The sequence below is a fragment of the Macrobrachium nipponense genome, chromosome 24 (genome assembly GCF_015104395.2).
Source record: "Macrobrachium nipponense isolate FS-2020 chromosome 24, ASM1510439v2, whole genome shotgun sequence".
NCBI lineage: Eukaryota > Metazoa > Arthropoda > Malacostraca > Decapoda > Palaemonidae > Macrobrachium > Macrobrachium nipponense.
This window is the reverse complement of record NC_061091.1, coordinates 14,355,760-14,376,350: the sequence shown is the minus strand read 5'-3', so window position 1 is coordinate 14,376,350 and position 20,591 is coordinate 14,355,760. Positions and strand designations below refer to the sequence as shown.

Below are 20,591 nucleotides of genomic sequence, written 5' to 3'. Positions count from 1 at the left end.
CTTTTTTTTTTTTTTTTTGTGGCCTTTAGAATAGATGTTTTACTGGTGGTAGGGTTTACTGCCAGTCTTTTAATGCATATGCTATAATATTATTGCACGTAATGCCATTCTTAAATCCCGAAGGTGCCCTAGTTCCAGTAGCGTAAATGATAAGTCATCCAATTAATGCAATGGAAACATTATGAATTTTATATATATATATATATATATATATATATATATATATATATATATATATATTATATATATATATATATAATATATATATATATATATATATATTATATATATATATATTTGTGTAAGAATAACATCTTTCATTCGGTGCCAGATTTCATTCATTCTCAAAAGGGCAAACGTACTGTACTCGTACGTTACTGCGTGCTTTTAATTCTTAGAAATAATCTTTGTGTTACATTTCATGCTTAATTTGTTTTTAGAGAGAGATCGTTACTGGAACTTTTTTATTTATTTATTTATTTTCATTTTATAGGTGTCTCTGTGTTTCAGTTTCATCTTTGTGAACGTGTGTTTATGTCTGTTTATAACTGATAGAGTTCACCCAGATATCACCTACAATAACGTAGCATTAGCGTTCCACCTCGGTGGTCGCGGGTTCGATTCTTGGCCATTCCATTGAGGAGTGAGAGATGTGTATTTCTGGTGATAGAAGTTCACTCTCGACGTGGTTCGGAAGTTACGTAAAGCAGTTGGTCCCGTAGCTGAATAACCACTGGTTCCATGCAACGTAAAAGCACAATACAAACAAACAAACAATAACGTAGCATTTTCCCTATTTTCTGAGCCATGTAATTCTCTATAAGAAACTTTTCATTTAACTTGTTTATTTACTGTACGTTCAAATGATTTTTCTTTATTACTTGAATCGGCAAGAAGACTATTAGGCTTTTCATGTTTTCTCCGGTCCTAAACTTTAAAACAAAAGGGGTCCATTAAGTTTCCGTCCCATTGGCCGTTTGTGTGTGTGTGGGTGTGTGTGTGTGTGGGTGTGTGTATGTAAGTCGGGAAGAGTGAGACGAATAGACTGGTACACTCATGCAGGTGTCTTGACGTTAAATTGTGGATTCCTTCCTCTCTTCTCTCTCTCTCTCTCTCTCTCTCTCTCTCTCTCTCTCTATCTACGTGGAGGGGTACGAGAAATACGAGCAGCTATCTCAGTGTTAGTCCGATTTTTTTTCTCAGTCCCATAACTTCAGACCCCGAGGGAAAAATCTGTAAAAATACTCCATATGCAAGAAAACGTATGTTTTCATTCCCTTCCCATTGCTGAGATAAACTTCATAAACAAAGAGACGGCAGTTGTGTTCCTTTGGTCGGCTAACGATTTTGTTTATTTATTTATGTGTTTTTTTACTTCCCATTCTTTTTTTTATTCGAGGAATATATTTCTCTGGTAATATATCGTGATTGGTAATTATTTTTCTCGATCTGCGTTGTTTCTCAGATTTTTTTCCTTTGGTATTTTTTACTAATTATGTTAGCATTTACCAGTTTGTCGAATAGAAGTTTCGCTAAAATTAAAAAGCAATCGATGATATTCATTCTTATTTTAAGCCTTCACATTTAGGTTTCTGTCCCCCCCAAAAAAAGAAAGAAAGAAAGAAAGAAAAAAAAATATATATATATATATATATATATATTTAAAAGTAATTGATGATATTCATTCATATTTTAAGCCTTCACATTTAGATTTCTATTTCCTTAGAATAAAAATCTAATTGTTAATATTGGTTCTCATTTAAACCTTCACATTTAGGTTTCGGTTCCCTCAAATAATTTTTAAAATTAATTGATGATATTCGTTCTTATTCAAACCTTCACATTTAAGTTTCTGTTTCCCTAAAATAACCAATTTTTTAAAAGTAATTGATGATATTCGTTCGTATTTAAACCTTCATATTAAAATTAGAATGTTAGATTTTACCTAAAATCAAAGAAAATTAAAATAAATAAAAAAGGATATTTTTAAAACACGCTTTTATTAGAATGCACTAGAAAGTAAAAAAAACATTTTTAGACATCAGAATTTTCTTACAATTAATCTCAAGTCCATTGGACGAAGGGAACAGGTCGAAAATTGAGTTACAAGATTTGACCAAGACATACAAACAAACACCAAACACAAAAGGTAAGCTCAATAAAAGCGTATACAAAAATTAGCAGCTCACTTGATGAGGCTTTGATTAATTATCTATGAACAATGCTTCGCTACTGCGCAAATGGTTTCAACTTTCTCCATAATCAACTCAGACACGACAACAATGGCTATTGTTAGCAGGGCGGCTTAGTGCCTTGTGGTGGAAGCAGCTTTTATCCCAAGTATTTAAACATTATCTTTCTGGGCTCGATCAACGTTCCTCAGACGTGATCAGATAATGTTGGCTCTCTCTCTCTCTCTCTCTCTCTCTCTCTCTCTCTCTCTCTCTCTCTCTCTCTCTCTCTCTCTCTCTGACGTTATGGGTGTCTGATGCATAGGAGGCTTTTCATGATGCTTTGTCCTTTCGTCAAGTGAAACAACCGTTATTGGTAATTCCTCTGTAATCCCCGCTAATTGGTGATGTACAATGACTATACGAACCTCATCCTATTGCACACAAGTTTCCATTTGATTCTGCTTGACAGCGCTACGTCTGTATTGTATATACTATACTTTGATGAAACAGACAGGAATACAGTATTACAATGGACACGGACGTCGTCGATGAAGATAGGGGAAGGAAGTCCAACGTATTCCGAAAAGGGCTTGGAAATAAACAGATAACTTCGTAACAAAACATCTACATGATTCAGATGGACTAATAATAATAGCAAGGAATGAGTAAACTTTTATTCTGTACTGAAATTATTAAATTCAAGGGGTCCTCGTTACAGACAAATAAATACAAACACAAACACATGAAAAGGAATAACGGACAAAAGCTTTGTGTGGGCGATTCTCCGCTTTGAGCAAATCCTCTCTCTCTCTCTCTCTCTCTCTCTCTCTCTCTCTCTCTCTCTCTCTCTCAGCGTTATGTCCTTAGGGAAGCGAGAAATCAAAGGGCCACTTCTTGGGACTCCTCCTCATCCTCCTCCCAGATGCACCGAATGCTGTTTTATCTGGAATACCTTATCTCCCGAAGGCCATAACAAATACACCCAGTCCGGAGCGGAGAATGGTTCAGTTATGTTCCTTTTTATATTTATTTTGGATGTAACCTTATATATATATATATATATATATATATATATATATATATATATAGTATATATATATATATATGTGTGTGTGTATGTATGTGTATATTATATATATATATATATATATATATATATATATATATATATATATATATATATATATAGATATATATTCATGCGGATTTTTTTAACTAGCACGTGGGATTCTTATAACTTCAAATCTTCAAATATTTTGGTATCAGTTTTATATCCATGTTGTAATGTCGATTTCTTCATTCAATTTTAAAATATTCTTTATGTTCATGTGGAATTTTGTTACTCTGCATGAGGGATTCATAAAATTCCAAATCCTCAAATCTTTTGGTATCCGTTCTGTATCTATATTGCATTGTCGATTTCTTGAGATTATCGTTTGTGTTGCATCTGTGTCAAATAGCTGAAGTCGGAGACTGTAACATTGTTTGTTAAAAATGTAAGATAAAATAGTTTCACGACGTAATTCAGTGATTAAGTACAGAAAAGTCTGCATGAGCTACAAGGAGCTCTTTAGTCTGTCTAACCTCAATTCTCCGGCCATTGAGACCCAAGTACCCTGTACCCAGTATGCAAATCTCGGTGCTTTAGTGCCCATTTGTCTCAGTCTGAGCTTCCTGTGAATGTTCAATTATCGTGCAAGAGAAGGTCTTAGGATTTTGCGGGGTTTCTGCTCTTGGGGGTGGGGGGGAGGGAACGTTTTATCTCAATTTGATTGTGGCAATGAGAGGTTAAATAGAATGGAAACTTTAGTAAACTTTACACTGAATAAATCTTAGTTTGCTGCTGAGAATTACTGACGGCTGTTTTCTCGTCCAAGTTCTACAAACTATACTCTCTTTAGACTTCGGTCTCATCATGGTCAGTCAGTTTTCGGAAACCGCATCTTAATGAAAGCAGAATTTTCTAGTGAGTAAATTAGGATACATTTATATGCAGTAAATCTAAAATTGGTGATTACGCGTTCAGATAGCATTTAATGCGATGTGTGTTGGTGTGATTTATCCATTTTTGTTGGCTATATCGTGCAGTTGCCTCTTCTTAAGTAAACAAGCTTTGGGCTCTCAAGTTTTGCTTTGCTTAGTGCATTTTTTAATTTTTTTTTTTAATTTTTTTTTTTTTTATTTTTTGGATTTGTTTTATAAAGTGCTGCGTTAATCAGTATGCCAGGAATCGTTTTTACTGATAAAGTGCTGCGTTAATCATTACTCCAGGAATCTATTGTTTTTACTGATAAAGTGCTGCAATAATCAGTATGCCAGGAATCGTTTTTACTGATAAAGTGCTGCGTTAATCATTACTCCAGTAATCTATTGATTTTACCGATAAAGTGCTGCATTAACCAATACGCCAGGAATCGTCTTTTACAAAGTGCTGTGTTAATCATTACGCCAGGAATCGTTTCTACTGATGAAGTGCTGCGTTAATCAATACGCCAGGAATCGTTTCTACCGATAAAGTGCTGCATTAAAACAATACGCCAGGAATCGTTTCCACTGATAAAGTGCTGCATTAATCAATACGCCAGGAGTCGTTTCCACTGATAAAGGGCTGCGTTAATCATTAAGCCAAGCTTTTGTCTAATTAATCATAAGTAAAATTTCAAGTGAAGATCGTGTTAGTTAGGAGCTTATATATATAATTGCTCATATTTTTTTCAGAATAAATTTTAAAAGATATTTACAAATCATATTCACGCGGGTGTTTTTCTCATTGCCTTTATTCTGTTTCAGCGTGTAGCTACACAACTCAAAAATTGTTCGCACGGGAACTTCTATGAGTGTGTTGTAATTTTTTCAAGCGTGTTTTTATTTTTTATTTTTTTTTTCGAAACGATCAGGCTTCATATCACTTTTCCTAAGTATAAGGAACTTATCCCAATAATCTTTCCTATATCAGAAGAAATTGTACAGGTATTTAAATGCTATATGTACGTGATTCTGTTTTTTGCAATTAAATTATTCGTGTCTGTGTCAGCGTGTATGTAACTCAGATGTTGTTCGTGTATTAAAAAAAAAAAAAAGAAAAAAAAAAAAAAAAAGTTTGTTTTTTTCGAAACAGACCGACTTCGTATCAATTTCACTTCACCGAAATCATGTCGATGGCCGACATGACAGGAATTGAATGAACTGGCGGCCAATCAAATCTGCGGGGGATTACCATAATTCAATTGCGTGTCCCAGCTCTGCATTTTTCATAACTCAGAACCAAATTTTGCAAATAAGCGTAACTTCCGCATGCTCTGCATGGTGGGCTCTGGACATTTCAAACGTCACGGCGGCCTTGCCCCACATAGCTGAAAATGTATGTATGTATGCATACATGAATCGATGCATACAAATGATAGGAAAGTCATGCTAAGTTCAGGAGTAAACCTACTGATTAGCATACGCACTTGTATGTTCAAGTACATATATTTATTCATTGCTTAAGAGATATTTTGAAAAGGAAAAAAGAATGATGTTTTGCCTTTTACTTATCAGCAGTACTTAAGTATACTGAAGAATTCAAAACCGATTTTAGTTACCACGAGAAAGACTTAAGGCTATGATTAAGTCATCTTTGAATCGAACCAGAGAACGCACTGTAATTTGTTTGCTTACTTTATGTTCATTTTTTCGAAAGTTGGATAAATTACAGCTGATCAGTGAAATTGAGCGACGATGACCATCTGGAAATGCTGAAAACGTGAAGAGTTTGTTTATTCGATTACTTTACTTCAAAGGGTAAATGTTGACTGGACTGTGTGGTGTGTATATTTATATATATAGTATAATACATTAATGTAATAATTAATACTATATATATATATATATATGTGTGTGTGTGTGTGTGTGTGTGTGTGTGTGTGTGTGTGTGTGTGTATAATATATATATATATATATATATATATATAGATATAAACTCAAAACATAACTATTGTGTTCTTGCTGTTGTTTCACGTAAGTACCCACGGTTGGAATTTCTATATTTCTTATTCATTTTTATTGCAATTTTGATCATAAATCCTTCTTGAAGAAGGCAAACTGAAGTACAGAGTAGAGGAGGAAAACATTAGTTCATAAAACATCCTCTAATGAATTGAAATGACCACATCCAATAACGTAAGTGTTAATTGATGTGGTTATTTCAATTAATTTTTTCGGGTAATATTTATGGAGGATATATATTTATTAGAGGTTGTTTTTATTACGAACTGGATATTGGTACGGCAGCAGTACACCGATCGCTATAGATATTGGTACCAAGGTCTAAAGACCTTGATTGGTACGGCAGTGAACTGAGCATGCGCGAACCCTTGTTTACCGCCTCGGGCATATCAGTGACAGCAAGAAAAATGGCGACGGAACAGCATGAACCGCGGAATAATACATTAGTTTTCGCCGAAAAACAAATGTTTTCAGGCTTTAACGAGCTGAAAGAAGCCATAGACATCTATGAAGACATTAACTTTCAAAAATTGTAGGCATAGACTATGGCAGTTGCGGTTTTTCTATGGAGTTTTACCTCCTGAAAAAGAATTTTAAGTTATATTTATTCGGACGACTGTAATTTATTACAGCTATTTATTATTTATATGTATTTTTTTTCATTAAACTAGGGCTAATCTGCACGTTATTAGTCATGGGAATTGCGTCTTCATATAGGATACCTTCTAAGTTGCTTATAACTCTCTCTCTCTCTCTCTCTCTCTCTCTCTCTCTCTCTCTCTCTCTCTCTCTCTCTCTCTCTCGGGGGAGGAGGGGGGTCGTTTAATGACGGCCTAAGCAGCTTTGGAATGAAAGGCGTGATGGAAATTGTGGTTTCCTTTTCGAGGATTCAATTAAGATGTGAATGCCGGTGACCCTCTCTCCTCTCTGTGTCTGAAAGAATGCCGGCACCTCATTTGGTGCCTGTAAAATGAATTAATTTAGACCCTGTGGGAATGAATAATTATTTGATTGTGCGTACCCTTGTCTCGTGTACAGTATATATATACTGATATATATATATATATATATATATATATATAGTCTGTGTGTGTGTGTGTGTGTGTATGTGCGTGTATATATATATATATATATATATATATATAGAGAGAGAGAGAGAGAGAGAGAGGAGAGAGAGAGAGAGAGAGAGAGAGGAAGCTACAGATTACCAATTAATATGTTTATCACTGCATGTAATGCAAACTGCTCAGTGTGTGTGTGTGTGTGTGTATGTATGTCTGTATGTGTGTGTGTGCGTTTGTGTATGTTTGTAGATAATATGCATGCATTTATTGATATTCAGCTTGAGCCCAGAAAAATTACAATTTGTTTTTAATGTCGACTTTCGAGACAGTACTCTCCTCCGTAGTTCGGTCACTAAACCACTAATAATAATAATAATAATAATAATAATAATAATAATAATAATAATAATAATAATAATAATAATAATAATATAATTATGGCATTACTATTTTAACCGTTGATTGCTCTTAAAATAATAATAATGAAGGATCACAAAAACAGGTTTGATTCTCAGATTTCCATCCTGAGTTTAACGAGCTCATCTATACTACACAAGTGATCGTTGAACACTTCTTTTTTTTACCTTTTTTTGTAAGCAACCGTTCGCCAGAATCACGTCACGTTAATAGCAGTTGAGGAAGAGAGGTTTTCAAAATGCACGAGTAGGATTTTTGTTAAGACTCAGAATAGAAAGGGCTTTAATAGTAAGATAACTTATAGCAACGGGTTATAAGTCCTCTGTCCTTCTCAGTAAAGCTCTCGGTAACGTCTCTGATAACACAATATATGTCTAGTGGATCTCATGCTATTCTGTTGTTGTTATTTGTAAAGTCATTATACACAAATTGGCATTCCAAGCTCAAAATTGTCAGCTACTGAGGAATGACGAATCACATACGATAGAAATGTCGTCCACTTATTTGAGGTTCTAATAACTACGAGAGGTAATACTCGTACAATAAGTTGTAAAAGTGTTTAAAAAAAGTAATAATAATATTTTTTTATGCTTCTCCTTCAAGTGGTCTTCCAAGATGCATTTCTGGCAGTGAAAACTGGTGTTTAGTACGATGAATAAAGTAATATGTAAGAATTCCTTCTCATACAAATGAATGTAGGACTTAAGAACTGTTTAAAAGCAGTTGAATCTTGAATCAACTACAATATATTGTTCCGCCGTTACCGATGCCCCCTGCACCTTTGAGCCACACCAGAGGGGGACAAGATCATATAATAGCCCAGGGGATATTGACCCCCATCGACCAGGGGGGCGGGTTATCGTTGTAACATTAACCACCTCTCCGTCCAATATTAACGCAAGAGTGTCAACATTTACATTTGCCGCGCGTGCTTCCACAGAAGCAGACGTAAATGGGGCCTCTCATGATTCGTGGCTAGAGGGAGCTCGGTGGCTGAGAGAGAGACGTGTTTGTCGAGACATTCTTTCTTCAGTTTAACTGCAGTTGTATAAATACACCATGGGTTATATTATATATATATATATATATATATATATATATATATATATATGTATATTATATATATATATATATCATAATTAATAATAAAAAAGGAGCCCATAAAAACTATAATAAAAGGAGGATTCCCATAAAAACGCCAAAGTATAGAGAGAAAATACTATATTTCAAGAGACTGCCGTTTCTCTCTCTTCAGGTAAATGGATAATACAAGTAATTTTCTCTATATATTTTGGCGTTTTCATGGGCTCCTTCTATTAGGTGGAAATCTGTCGTAACGGAACACTTTTTACCAGTCATATATATATATATATATATATATATATATATATATATATATATATATATATATATATATATATATATATATATATATATATATACACACACACACACACATATATATATATATATATATATATATATATATATATATATATATACACGTGTGTGTATGTGTTATATATAGATTTTCGTACGTCATGATAAGTTTGGAAGGTGAAATCAACCATGCCTTAGATGAAGTTCGCTGTTTTTAATTCGATTGCGCTCGTAAGTTGGTAATTTCTGAGCAATAACTCCGCACGGGCTACAAGGAACGCCACCCGCCATTACGACAGCCACTATAGGGATTGCAGACGACCACTATAACGGTAAACTCTTAATAAGCAACCTTCATTACACCTGATGCTGTGCACTGTAGGCATTACTTCAGCTTCTTTGCAGCGTGCCTTCGGGCCCTAGCTGCTACCCCTTTCATTCCTTTTACTGCACCTTCTTTCATATTGTCTTCCATCTTACTTTTCACCCTCTCCTAACAGTTGGTTCATAGTGCAACTGCTTTGAGGTTTTCCTCCTGTTTCACATTCCAATCCTTTTACTGTCAATTTCCGATTCAGCGCTGAATGACATCGTAGGTCACAGTGGTTGGCGTCTAGCCAGAATTTTTTATTCCAATTCAGTTCGTTTAATAAGCAAACTAGATACTATAGGAAACTATAATTTCCAAAGTAATACCCTACGCGGTGTTATTACCTAGGTCAACCATCATGTTTTGTACACCGTGTATCAGATCAAACCCAAGTATAAAATATTGTTTGTTTGTTTGTATGGTGTTTTTACGTTGCATGGAACCAGTTGTCATTCAGCAGCAGGACCAGCGGCTTTACGTGACTTCCGAACCACGTCGAGAGTGATGAACTTCTATCACCAGAAATACACATCTCTCACTCCTCATTGGAATGCCCGAGAATCGAACTCACGGCCACCGAGGTGACACGCTAACACCATACCGACCACGCCACTGAGGAGCTTATATAAAATATTGTAGAGGATGTGATTTCTCTATCAGAGTGGTCCTTGCAGTTATTGTTGTTTCTAGACTCCAGCTTACAGGCCCTTGCCCAGAGTCTTTTTTTTTTTATGGGTGTAGGGGTTTTTTTTTTCCCCAAAACTGGGCCTTTTCTTCTGTAAATATCATTGCATATATAGGTGTATATCATATTCCTATTATCACTCTTGTATTTCTTACTACTAAAGAATGGTTTTATTGTTTAATAACAAAATTTATATAAAAAAAAGATAGTTCTTTATTACTTTGTAAGTACAGTTCAAAGAAAAGGATAGTCACAGAAAATATGGTCTTTCAGAAATTTTGGGGGGGTCGTTCGACGACCTCCCACCCCCAACCTCGGTACAGTCCTGGGTCATATGATTTATAAAATATTTCTTGGTAAACATGGTGGCACCTCTGGGACTTCGATAATTGCATGGAAGTATTAGGTGCTTTAGATGTGGATACGGTTTTTCAACTAGACGACTATTCAGGTTAAATTCAACTCCTTGTACTTTTGCAATATTTATCGTGAGATTGCTTCTTTTTTCCACCAATGAAACACGATTGTTTATTTGCTTCAGTTGTGTTTGTATGCAAGTACGTGTGTGTGTATGTGTGTGTTGTGTGTGTAGGAGAGAGGAGAGAGAGAGAGGAGGAGAGAAGAGAGAGAGAATAAGTTGGGTTAGGTTCCTACACTTTCTATGGAAAAAATATGTGTCACTGATTGCAGAGTCGTCGAAAAATATTAATAAAACGATATAGAGTATTGATATTCCAAACTTTTGCGGACTCTGTTCGTAACTGGAGGAAAAAAATGGCCTTTTGGTGCCTCTAATTTCCCGCCGAGCGGCTTAATTCGCTTGTTTACTCAACCGGCAAAGGTTCTTGGAATTCTCTGCGTTTCCCGGAGTGAGCTGCGGTACCAGAGGTCTCCATTTACTGTCCAAAGAAACTTGATCATTTTACATTGCGTTTTGTAAAAGTCCGTGGCTACGTTAAGAAGTTTCGTAGCTCTGGTGCTCTAGGGTCTAGGTACGGGGAGTAGTACTGTATTAGCAGTCGAACTTTCCAGGTCTTTCCAGTAGTATTCAGTTCTTTATAGTGTGCACGTCAACCTGCCACTTGTTTGGTAGGCAGTTTTTATTTTTATCCTTTTTTTCAGTCCCTAGCGGGGATGTTTATTAAGGATATATACCAGTAAAGGTATGGCTATCTAGATATTACGGAATAAGTAGTTGCCTTTATTATTTTTGATTCAATAAATTTCTCAATAAGAGCTCCTTGTTAAATTTTCCATATCTTAGTTTAGGCTCGTGAATTAGCGTAATAGGCCCACGATAGACTTTAAATTATTGTCAAATACATGGAGTAAATAATTTTTCCCATCGACTATCAAGTCTATTGTACTAGTTATGCCATTATTGCAGGAAAAAAACTGCAGTTTTTTTTTTTTCACATACATAACCAGTACCCATAGTAGCCTAACAGTTGGGCCTTAGTGAGAATCGGGAATTCTACGGAGGAGGAGAAGCAGAAATGGCTATAAATACATAATCCACAAAGTAACCAGTCACAAAAATACGTTGTAATATAACATTCTAAAGTAAAACCACTAAACAAGGCCAATGACAAGGATGCATCCTTCCTTTCATTATCTAACCTTGAGGTTTGGGCCATAATTGCCAGGGAGGCTCTAGGACCTCGAGTGCTATGAGTCTTAAATTTCAGGGATGCATCCGATCTTACCTTCCGTAACCTAGCTTAGCCTACTCACGGGCACCAGAACGTATACCAGTCTTGAAGGCGAAGGTATAGATTGCCAGCGTAAATTATTTTGATGGATCCTTGCGTAAACTTCCTAGGCTAACCTTGTTTACTTTGTTCACTACTGGGAAAGGTTATGGCCTCGTTAGGGGGGGTCCAGCGCCCCCCCCCCCCCCCCCCCCCCAGCCAGGTCAGGCCACGTTGCCCTAAGTTAGGTTAGGTAGGTAAGATCTGTTTAGGTCTGGACTTGGTATTATAGGAATGGCTAGGCCTATATAAGTATAAGTCTGGTTGACAACTGCCAGGAATCAGGTCTTGCAGGTAATAGTAGATCCTGTTGTTGAGGAACTTAAATGACCAATCTAAAGGTCTGCCTATGCATGCTCACCAGTGACTCCAGTTACTCGTAGTCACTAGTATATACTTCTTAGGAGGGAGAACTGATAATGACTCATCTTTTGCTCACTTTTCAGTGGAAAGCCTAGCTCGATCTGTCACAGATTCATCCTAACCTCGTGGTCCTTGGCCTGTGGAGATGTAACCAGCCAAGCTGGAAGGGCATTTTTGCAATATCATTAAGCACATTCACAAGCGAAATAATCTTGGGAAATGACTGCTTGACTCTGGTATCTTTTATTGAACGAATTAGGGGTTCACTATCGATTCCACATTCTTTTATCACTTGCCCTAGTCCCTTCTTGCAGATGTTTCAGGAAGTTCATTCCCTAAGACCAGGAAACTCTCTTACCTCCTGTCACTCCTCCAAGTTGCATTCTTCACCCTTGACCTGTCACCAGAAATACTTTGTACTGGATGTGGCTGAGACCTTCCCTCTGCAGGTGGACCGATCAGTCTGTGGCCTGATGACTAACCTCGGTTTAGAGTGACTTTCTTGCGTATCATCCAGGGGTATTGTTGAAAGCAGTTACCATGGATTCACTCCAGGCTATGTCATGATTAGACTTAAGGGCGAACTCCTTGGCAGACTGTTTTTCTGACATTTGGGGGGAAGAAAATGCAAGGTTCAGGAAAGGATTGGTTGCAGTTAAAATGACACAAGTCAGTAACCTATGGGGTACTCCTGTCCCGAGAAGGAAAATTCAAAGAACGCATTCCAAAGAATGTATATGATGCAGTATTTTCAAGCTGGTTGTCATACCGCTGATTATAATTCTGCAAAGGTACTATATATGAAAGCAGTTTTGTTGTGTTATGTTTATTGCACAGGGGTAAGGCCCCAAGAGACTAAAAAATGAATAAAACAATTATATATGTATTTGATGCATTGGCTCCAAATTTCCCTCATGTATACTTGTTTCTTTAAACAAAAAGTTTCATTTAGAAGTTTTATTCGGGACAAATGACCTGTTTTGTATGTGGTATTAAGCACTCCATTACTGTTTATGATTGATATAAATCTCTTGCGTGTGAATATTGTTTTTTTTTTATAATTCTCACACACCTAAATCCAGGCACCAGGCTAATGAGGAATGCAAAAAAGAATTACCACTTTATGCGAGCATATTTTCTTACCACTTGGATTTACGTGTTGAGCCTAACATATATTACTTTTCCTTTTTCGTGTGAGATTTCAACTCCCAAAAAGTGCAAAACGAAATACAAACTCGTCAGGATTCAGAACGTCCATATATACTTTTTTCATTGTCTGTTTCATTCGCATTTTTCGTTGTTTCGGCTTTTGTCAATGTCAGTTTTTTTTTATAGTGTCGTGGATACTGTTTTAAAAATTGGTCTCAACGAGAAATAAACAGAGGAATTGCGCTTCAAAGCTAGAGGAATTTTGTTGGCAGCTAGGAGTTGCCAGCTGTCATTTATTTCAATTGCTGAAGTTTGTCAAAAGTCAGAACAAATATAACTTTAAAAACTCGAAGCTTGTGTATGGTCAAAGTATATTCAAACTCGTGGATACATTTAAACCTTAATTTTAAAAATATGGCTACATTTCTAATTATTGTCTGTTATTGAAATTTGTCAGAGTTGGCAACCCTAGTTGTGAGTACTCAGGAGTCAGTGCTTTGAGGAACGACTGTACTCGCAAACATAGCTCTTGGCTGAAGGGAGAACCTGGAGAAGCGCAGAGAGAGAGAGAGAGAGAGAGAGAGAGAGAGAGAGAGAGAGAGAGAGAGAGAATAGTTCACTAACTAATGGATCTGGTAATAAGACATGCTGTCCCAAGAGCCAGAGGTACCTTTCTTGAAATTTACAATAAAGCAAAACAGAATGACTGGGCGTTCAAAACCTTGATTGATGTAAATTGAAGTTTGGTGCAAGGGAGGCGGTAACAATTTTCAATTGGGAATAATAGTTAATTGAACTATTTGGAGTTTATGGGATGGGTAACGTCGTCGTCTGGGTCTCATTCTTCAGTGTCATATTGTCCATTCATTATTATGAGAAAATATCATCCATTCATTAGTATGAGAAAATGATATGTAAGTGCACATAATGTTTTCTTCTAGTCAGCGTAATGTGGTTGTTTACCTCCGACGCCAAAGTGTGTGGAACCTTGGTATTTCTTCTCTTTTATATATCTCTTCATAACGAACGGCATAACCGAGATGTTTTAAATATCTGTTAAAGTTTATTTTTAACGTTAGTATTTTACAGTAGTGTACCAGAGTCACTTTGGATTATCTGTCGATCTCAAACGCATGTTGTGTTTTGCTCCTCTCTTGCTGTATTTTGCTCGCATGCTGTCTTTTGCTCTCATGCTCAATTGCTGTATTTTGCTCTCATGCTGTATTTTGCTCTCATGCTGTCTTTTGCTCTCATGCTCTTTTGCTGTATTTTGCTCTCATGCTCTTTTGCTGTATTTTGCTCTCATGCTCTTTTGCTGTATTTTGCTCTCATGCTCTCATGCTGTATTTTGCTCTCATGCTGTATTTTGCTCTCATGCTGTATGATCTCATGCCCCATGCTGTATTTTGCTCTCATGCGTCTTTTGCTCTCAGGTGTGTTTTGCTCTCATGTGTATTTTGTCTCATGCTCTGTATTTTGCTCATGCTTTGCTGATTTTGCTCTCATGCTGATTTTGCTCTCATGCATATTTTTGCTCTCATGCGGATTTTGCTCATGGTGTATTTTGGCTCTCAGCGTATTTTGCTGTATTTTGCTCTCATGCTCTTTTGCTGTATTTTGCTCTCATGCTCTCAGCTGTATTTTGCTCTCATGCTGTATTTTGCTCTCATGCTGTATTTTGCTCTCATGCTCTCATGCTGTATTTTGCTCTCATGCTGTATTTTGCTCTCATGCTGTATTTTGCTCTCATGCTATGCTGATTTTGTCTCATGCTGTATTTTTCTCATGCTGTATTTTGCTCTCATTTTGCTCTCATGCTGTATTTTTGCTCTCATGCTGTATTTTGCTCTCATGCTCTCATGCTGTATTTTGCTCTCATGCTGTATTTTGCTCTCATGCTGTATTTTGCTCTCATGCTCTCATGCTGTATTTTGCTCTCATGCTCTCATGCTGTATTTTGCTCTCATGCTGTATTTTGCTCTCATGCTCTCATGCTGTATTTTGCTCTCATGCTGTATTTTGCTCTCATGCTGTATTTTGCTCTCATGCTCTCATGCTGTATTTTGCTCTCATGCTGTATTTTGCTCATGCTGTATTTTGCTCTCATGCTCTCACATGCTGTATTTTGCTCTCATGGTATTTTGTCATGAGTATTTTGCTCTCATGCTCATGCGATTTTGCTCTCATGCTTTTGTCTCACTGCTGTATTTTGCTCTCATGCTGTATTTTGCTCTCATGCTCTTTTGCTGTATTTTGCTCTCATGCTCTTTTGCTGTATTTTGCTCTCATGCTCTCATGCTGTATTTTGCTCTCATGCTGTATTTTGCTCTCATTTTGCTCTCTGCTGTATGCTCTCATGCTTTTGTATGCTCTCTTTTGCTCTCATGCTGTATTTTGCTCTCAGCTCTATGCGGTATTTTGTTCATTGCTGTATTTTGGCTCTCATGCTTTTGTATTTTGCTCTCATTCTTGTATTTTGCTCTCATTTTGCTCTCCGCCTGTATTTTGCTTCATGCTTCCGCTTTGTATATTTTGCTTTTCCTCATGCTTTGTATTTTTGCTCTTTTCATTTTGCCTCTCATGCTGTATTTTGCTCTCATGCGTATTTTGCTCTCATGCTGTATTTTGCTCTCATGCTCTCATGCGTAGTATTTTGCTCTCATGCAGCTGTTATTTTGCTCTGCATGCTTTTGTATTTTGCTCTCTGCTGTATTTTTGCTATCATGCTCTCATGCTGTATTTTGCTCTCATGCTTTTGTATGCTCTCATGCGTATTTGCTTCTCATGCTGTATGCTCTCATGCTGTATTTTGCTCTCATGCTCTTTTGCTGTATTTTACACTCATGCCATGTTTTGCTCCCTTGCAGGGTGCATCCCTGGACAGCACGAACGGCGATTATTGAACGACCTCCTCATGAGTTACAACAAACTGGAACGACCAACCGCGAACGAGTCGGATGTCATCATCGTCAAGTTGGGTCTCACGCTGCAGCAGATAATCAACGTGGTGAGTTTTTTGTTTTTATTATATTTTAATTAGTGTTCATAAAAATAATGAAAAATAAAAACAAGCTACAGGATGAGGCCTGTAATATAGACAGTTCTGGGTAGGTGTTCATATAATAATAATAATAATAATAATAATAATAATAATAATAATAATAATAATAACAGCCCCCGTGTTGCTTAACCAGTCCATTGACGACCTAACCCACTCTGCCACGGAGCAATACAAAAAATGAAACCATAAACCACATAGCAAGCGAATGCCCGGCACTCACAGAACCAGTACAAAAAGAGGCATGATTCAGTGGCAAAAGCCCTCCACTGGAGTCTGTGCAAGAAACATCAGCTGCCTTGCTGTAATAAGTGGTACGAGCACCGACTTGAGGGAGTGATAGAAAACGATCAGGCAAAGATCCTCTGGGACTATGGTATCAGAACGGATAGGGTGATACGTGCAAATAGACCAGACGTGACGTGATTGACAAAATCAAGAAGAAAGTATCACTCACTGATGTCGCAATACCATGGGACACCAGAGTTGAAGAGAAAGAGAGAGAAAAAAATGGATAAGTATCAAGATCTGAAAATAGAAATAAGAAGGGTATGGGATATGCCAGTGGAAATCGTACCCCATAATCATAGGGAGCACTAGGCACGATCCCAATATCCATGAAAAAAAGGAATCTAGAAAAACTAGAGGCTGAAGTAGATCCAGGACTCATGCAGAAGAGTGCGATCCTAGAAACGGCACACAGTAAGAAAAGTGATGGACTCCTAAGGAGGCAGGATGCAACCCGGAACCCCACACTATAAATACCACCCAGTCGAATTGGAGGACTGTGATAGAGCAAAAAAAAAAAAAAAAACAAAAAAAAAAAAAAAAATAATAAAAAAATAAAAATAATAATAATAATAATAATAATAATAATAATAATAATAATAATAATAATAATAATAATAATAATAATAATAATAATAATAATAATAATGGACTCCCAAGGAGGCAGCATGCAACCCAGAACCCCACACTATAAATACTACCCTGTCGAATTAGAGGACTGTGATAGACAAAAGAAAAATAAATAATAATAATAATAATAATAATAATAAAGCAAGCTACGGGATGGAGGGCTGTAATTGAGACAGGTCTGTGTAGGTGTTCATAATAATAATAAAAAAAAGCAAGCTACAGGAAGGAGGCCTATAGTTGAGACAGGTCTGTGTAGGTAAATGAGACTACCGGCCATGTTGCGGAATGTAGACATCAGGCTGCTATGTATAATTTCATCTACAGACTTGAGGTACCTCTTGTCGCTACGTGTCATAGTTCATAATTGAAACTGCAAGCAGTCATTTCTAATTCAGACTATAGTTTATACCATAGAGCGTAGTTCGTGATTGAGGCTACAGGAAGAGATTCGAAATGGATGATTAAAGGTGGTTAGTTATGCATTTTCCAAGGAAAGGTGGATAACAAATGAATACTGCGTTTTTTTTTTTTTTTACTCGGACAATAGAATTGGCAGTGTGGGACTTAGCTAAGACTGGCCTTGCACACAACGAAGAAAAGGTTGGCTTTCTAATTAAGACAGGATTTCGTAATTCAGCCTGATGTAGTTTTGGAATTTGTAATTCAGACAACAATGGGGACCTTTATAGCAATGTCATACATATGGGCATCATGATTCAGGTATGACGTCAGTTAAATTGAAACTAAAGGCTAAAGGTGTAATTGCATGATTCAGGATTTGCTTTAACTTGCCAAAGCGTCCTGGATGGAATACCATACATTCGAGGCCGTAATAGCATAAGTTGTATTTAGATCATTTTAACAGTGTTTTATTGATTTGAACTTGAGAATAGACGACATTTAATGGTAATATCTTCAACTAACTGATGGATACGTCTTTTTCTATCGTTAGAATGGTGGAGATTATAATCATTCATCCCTCAAATGCTCAAGGAAATGTAATTTATTACCTGCCAGGGAGATTGCTTTTTAGAGTGTTTATACAACCAATAAATCGACTTGGTACAAGACTAGTTACAAATGGTTTCAAGTTGGTAGAACCACGTTTTTCCCGAGTCTGTGGCACCAGAGACTTTGAATATGGATCTCTTGAAATGAGGCAGATTGAGGATTTGTAGACTTCCAGAAAGAAACTTAAAACCTTTTCGGTTAATAGATGCTATGATATGGATGATCAAAAAGTGTGAAATTTGCATTATGATTAATTACACCCGATGGATAAACTGTTTATTTCATAATGAGGGTCCTGCTAGCGCTATGGAAGTGGTGCGGGTCCGGGATAAGCCGTCAGCAAGTAACCAAGTTTGTTTGCTCCTTTGAAATGCGTGGCTGTATAAAAAAAAAAAAAAAAAAAAAAAAAGTCTTACCAGTAGATTGGTCGCGGTACCTGCAACAAGTGATTGGTTTTCGGTAGAGCTGGAACGTAACTTGTGGGCAGGAGGTTACTTGTGCGTCTATGGGGAAATTGTATTATAAAACCATTGTAAGGGTTGGCTATCTACTCAACACTCTTTAGATGATATTTATTTACTACGAATATTATCCACAACGCTCTTTAGATAATATTTAATCACTACGAATATTATTCACAACCTTCTTTAGATAATATTCAATCACTACGAATATTATCCACAACGCTCTTTAGATAATATTTATTCACTACGAAGTCGGTTGCGTGCTTGATTACCGATCACAGGGTCCCTGTTCGATTCCTGACTGCCAACGCGAAATCAGAGGAATTCATTTCTGGTGATAGAAATTCATTTTTCGATGTGGTTCGGATCCCACAATAAGCTGTGGGTCCCGTTGCTTAAGTAACCAAGTGTTTCCTAGCCACGTAAAAATATCTAATCCTTCTGGCCAGCCATAGGAGAGCTGTTGATCAGGTCAGCAGCCTGGTTAAACTAAGATGTACCGACCTTATTCAGTACGAAAACAAACCCCGTGATCCTGCTAGCTCTCTGACCTGATCACTGAGATGGAAGGTGATTAAAATCATTGGTGTCACGTGTCATTGTGTCATCTATATATATCATACCGCGGAATGTGGAGTACCCGATATTATTTTAGCCAGAGCTCTGAACATCGTTTATGTGGCGAACTTGACAATTGAATACTTAAGATAACCAAAGTTGGTTAAAGGAGAAAACATTCGAATTAAAAATTTCTTCGTATATTTTATTTCCACCCCCCCCCCCCCCCAACCCAACCCCTCAAGAGACATTCCTGTCATCCTAAGTCAATGGCGATCTTATTGGTTGCTCAAACGAGATCTGAGTGAAGACTTCAACCGCAGAATAGTTTCCATGATACCCAAGTCTTCTTATTTATATTGGTTGCCGCCAACGAATTCAAGCCATTATACAAGAATTTATCGCTCCGGAGCTGTATTGATAAAGTATAGCACGAAATATATGTTATGACCGCAAGGATTTAAGTCACTAGCCTCAAGATTTATAAGGGCGGTGGAAATGGGGTTCTCTGTTTGAAAAGGAATTAAAATAACGCTCGCTAAGGGCTCCATTATACCGTTGGGTGTGGACCCTTGCATTTTTTTTTTTTTACCTCGAGGAATTACCTTCCTCCGTAGGAACTTCGTCTACTCGACTTGTCCGAGTCCTTATAAGCCTCTAGGACTTTATGGTTATTGCTTCGTCTCGAGGCGTAAGAATGGGACCTTGGTCGCATTGTGGCAAAGCTGGATGGGCTTGAATAGTCACCTCTTGAGATATACCATCCTGATAAACGGTCATGAAATCGGGGACCGACTTAATATCGTGAGATTTGAGTTATGTGTACAATTTATGTATAGTTTCGTTTTGACTATCTTATATTACATTTACAAAACTCTTCTCTCTCTCTCTCTCTCTCTCTCTCTCTCTCTCTCTCTCTCTCTCTCTCTCTCTGTGATCAGTTTTAACCTCACCTAGGACGAGTATTTTAACATTTCTCCCCTAGAAAGCTGTATGTATTATATTATCTATAATATATATATATATATTATATTATTACTTTATTATATATCTAGATATAATAATCAGATATAGATATAAAGAGATATATATATATATATATATAGATATATATATATATATATATATATATATATAGATATATATATATAATAATAATAATAATAATAATAATAATAATAATAATAATAATAATAATAATAATAATAATAATAATAATAATAATAATACACAAGTAGTAAG

General features: G+C 36.6%; 1 protein-coding gene across 4 annotated transcripts in view; it reads left to right on the top strand.

The window, feature by feature from the left end:
• Positions 1-11,111: 11,111 nt before the first annotated feature.
• LOC135205463 (neuronal acetylcholine receptor subunit alpha-7-like) overlaps positions 11,112-20,591 on the top strand; it is a 179,206-nt gene continuing 169,726 nt past the window's right edge. For all 4 annotated transcript variants that reach the window (XM_064236116.1, XM_064236115.1, XM_064236114.1 and 1 more), the window contains exons 1-2: positions 11,112-11,240; positions 16,208-16,347. In XM_064236116.1, coding sequence (XP_064092186.1) covers positions 16,255-16,347 — 93 coding nt within the window. In that variant the 5' untranslated portion in view covers positions 11,112-11,240; positions 16,208-16,254. The remainder of the gene's footprint in view (positions 11,241-16,207; positions 16,348-20,591) is intronic.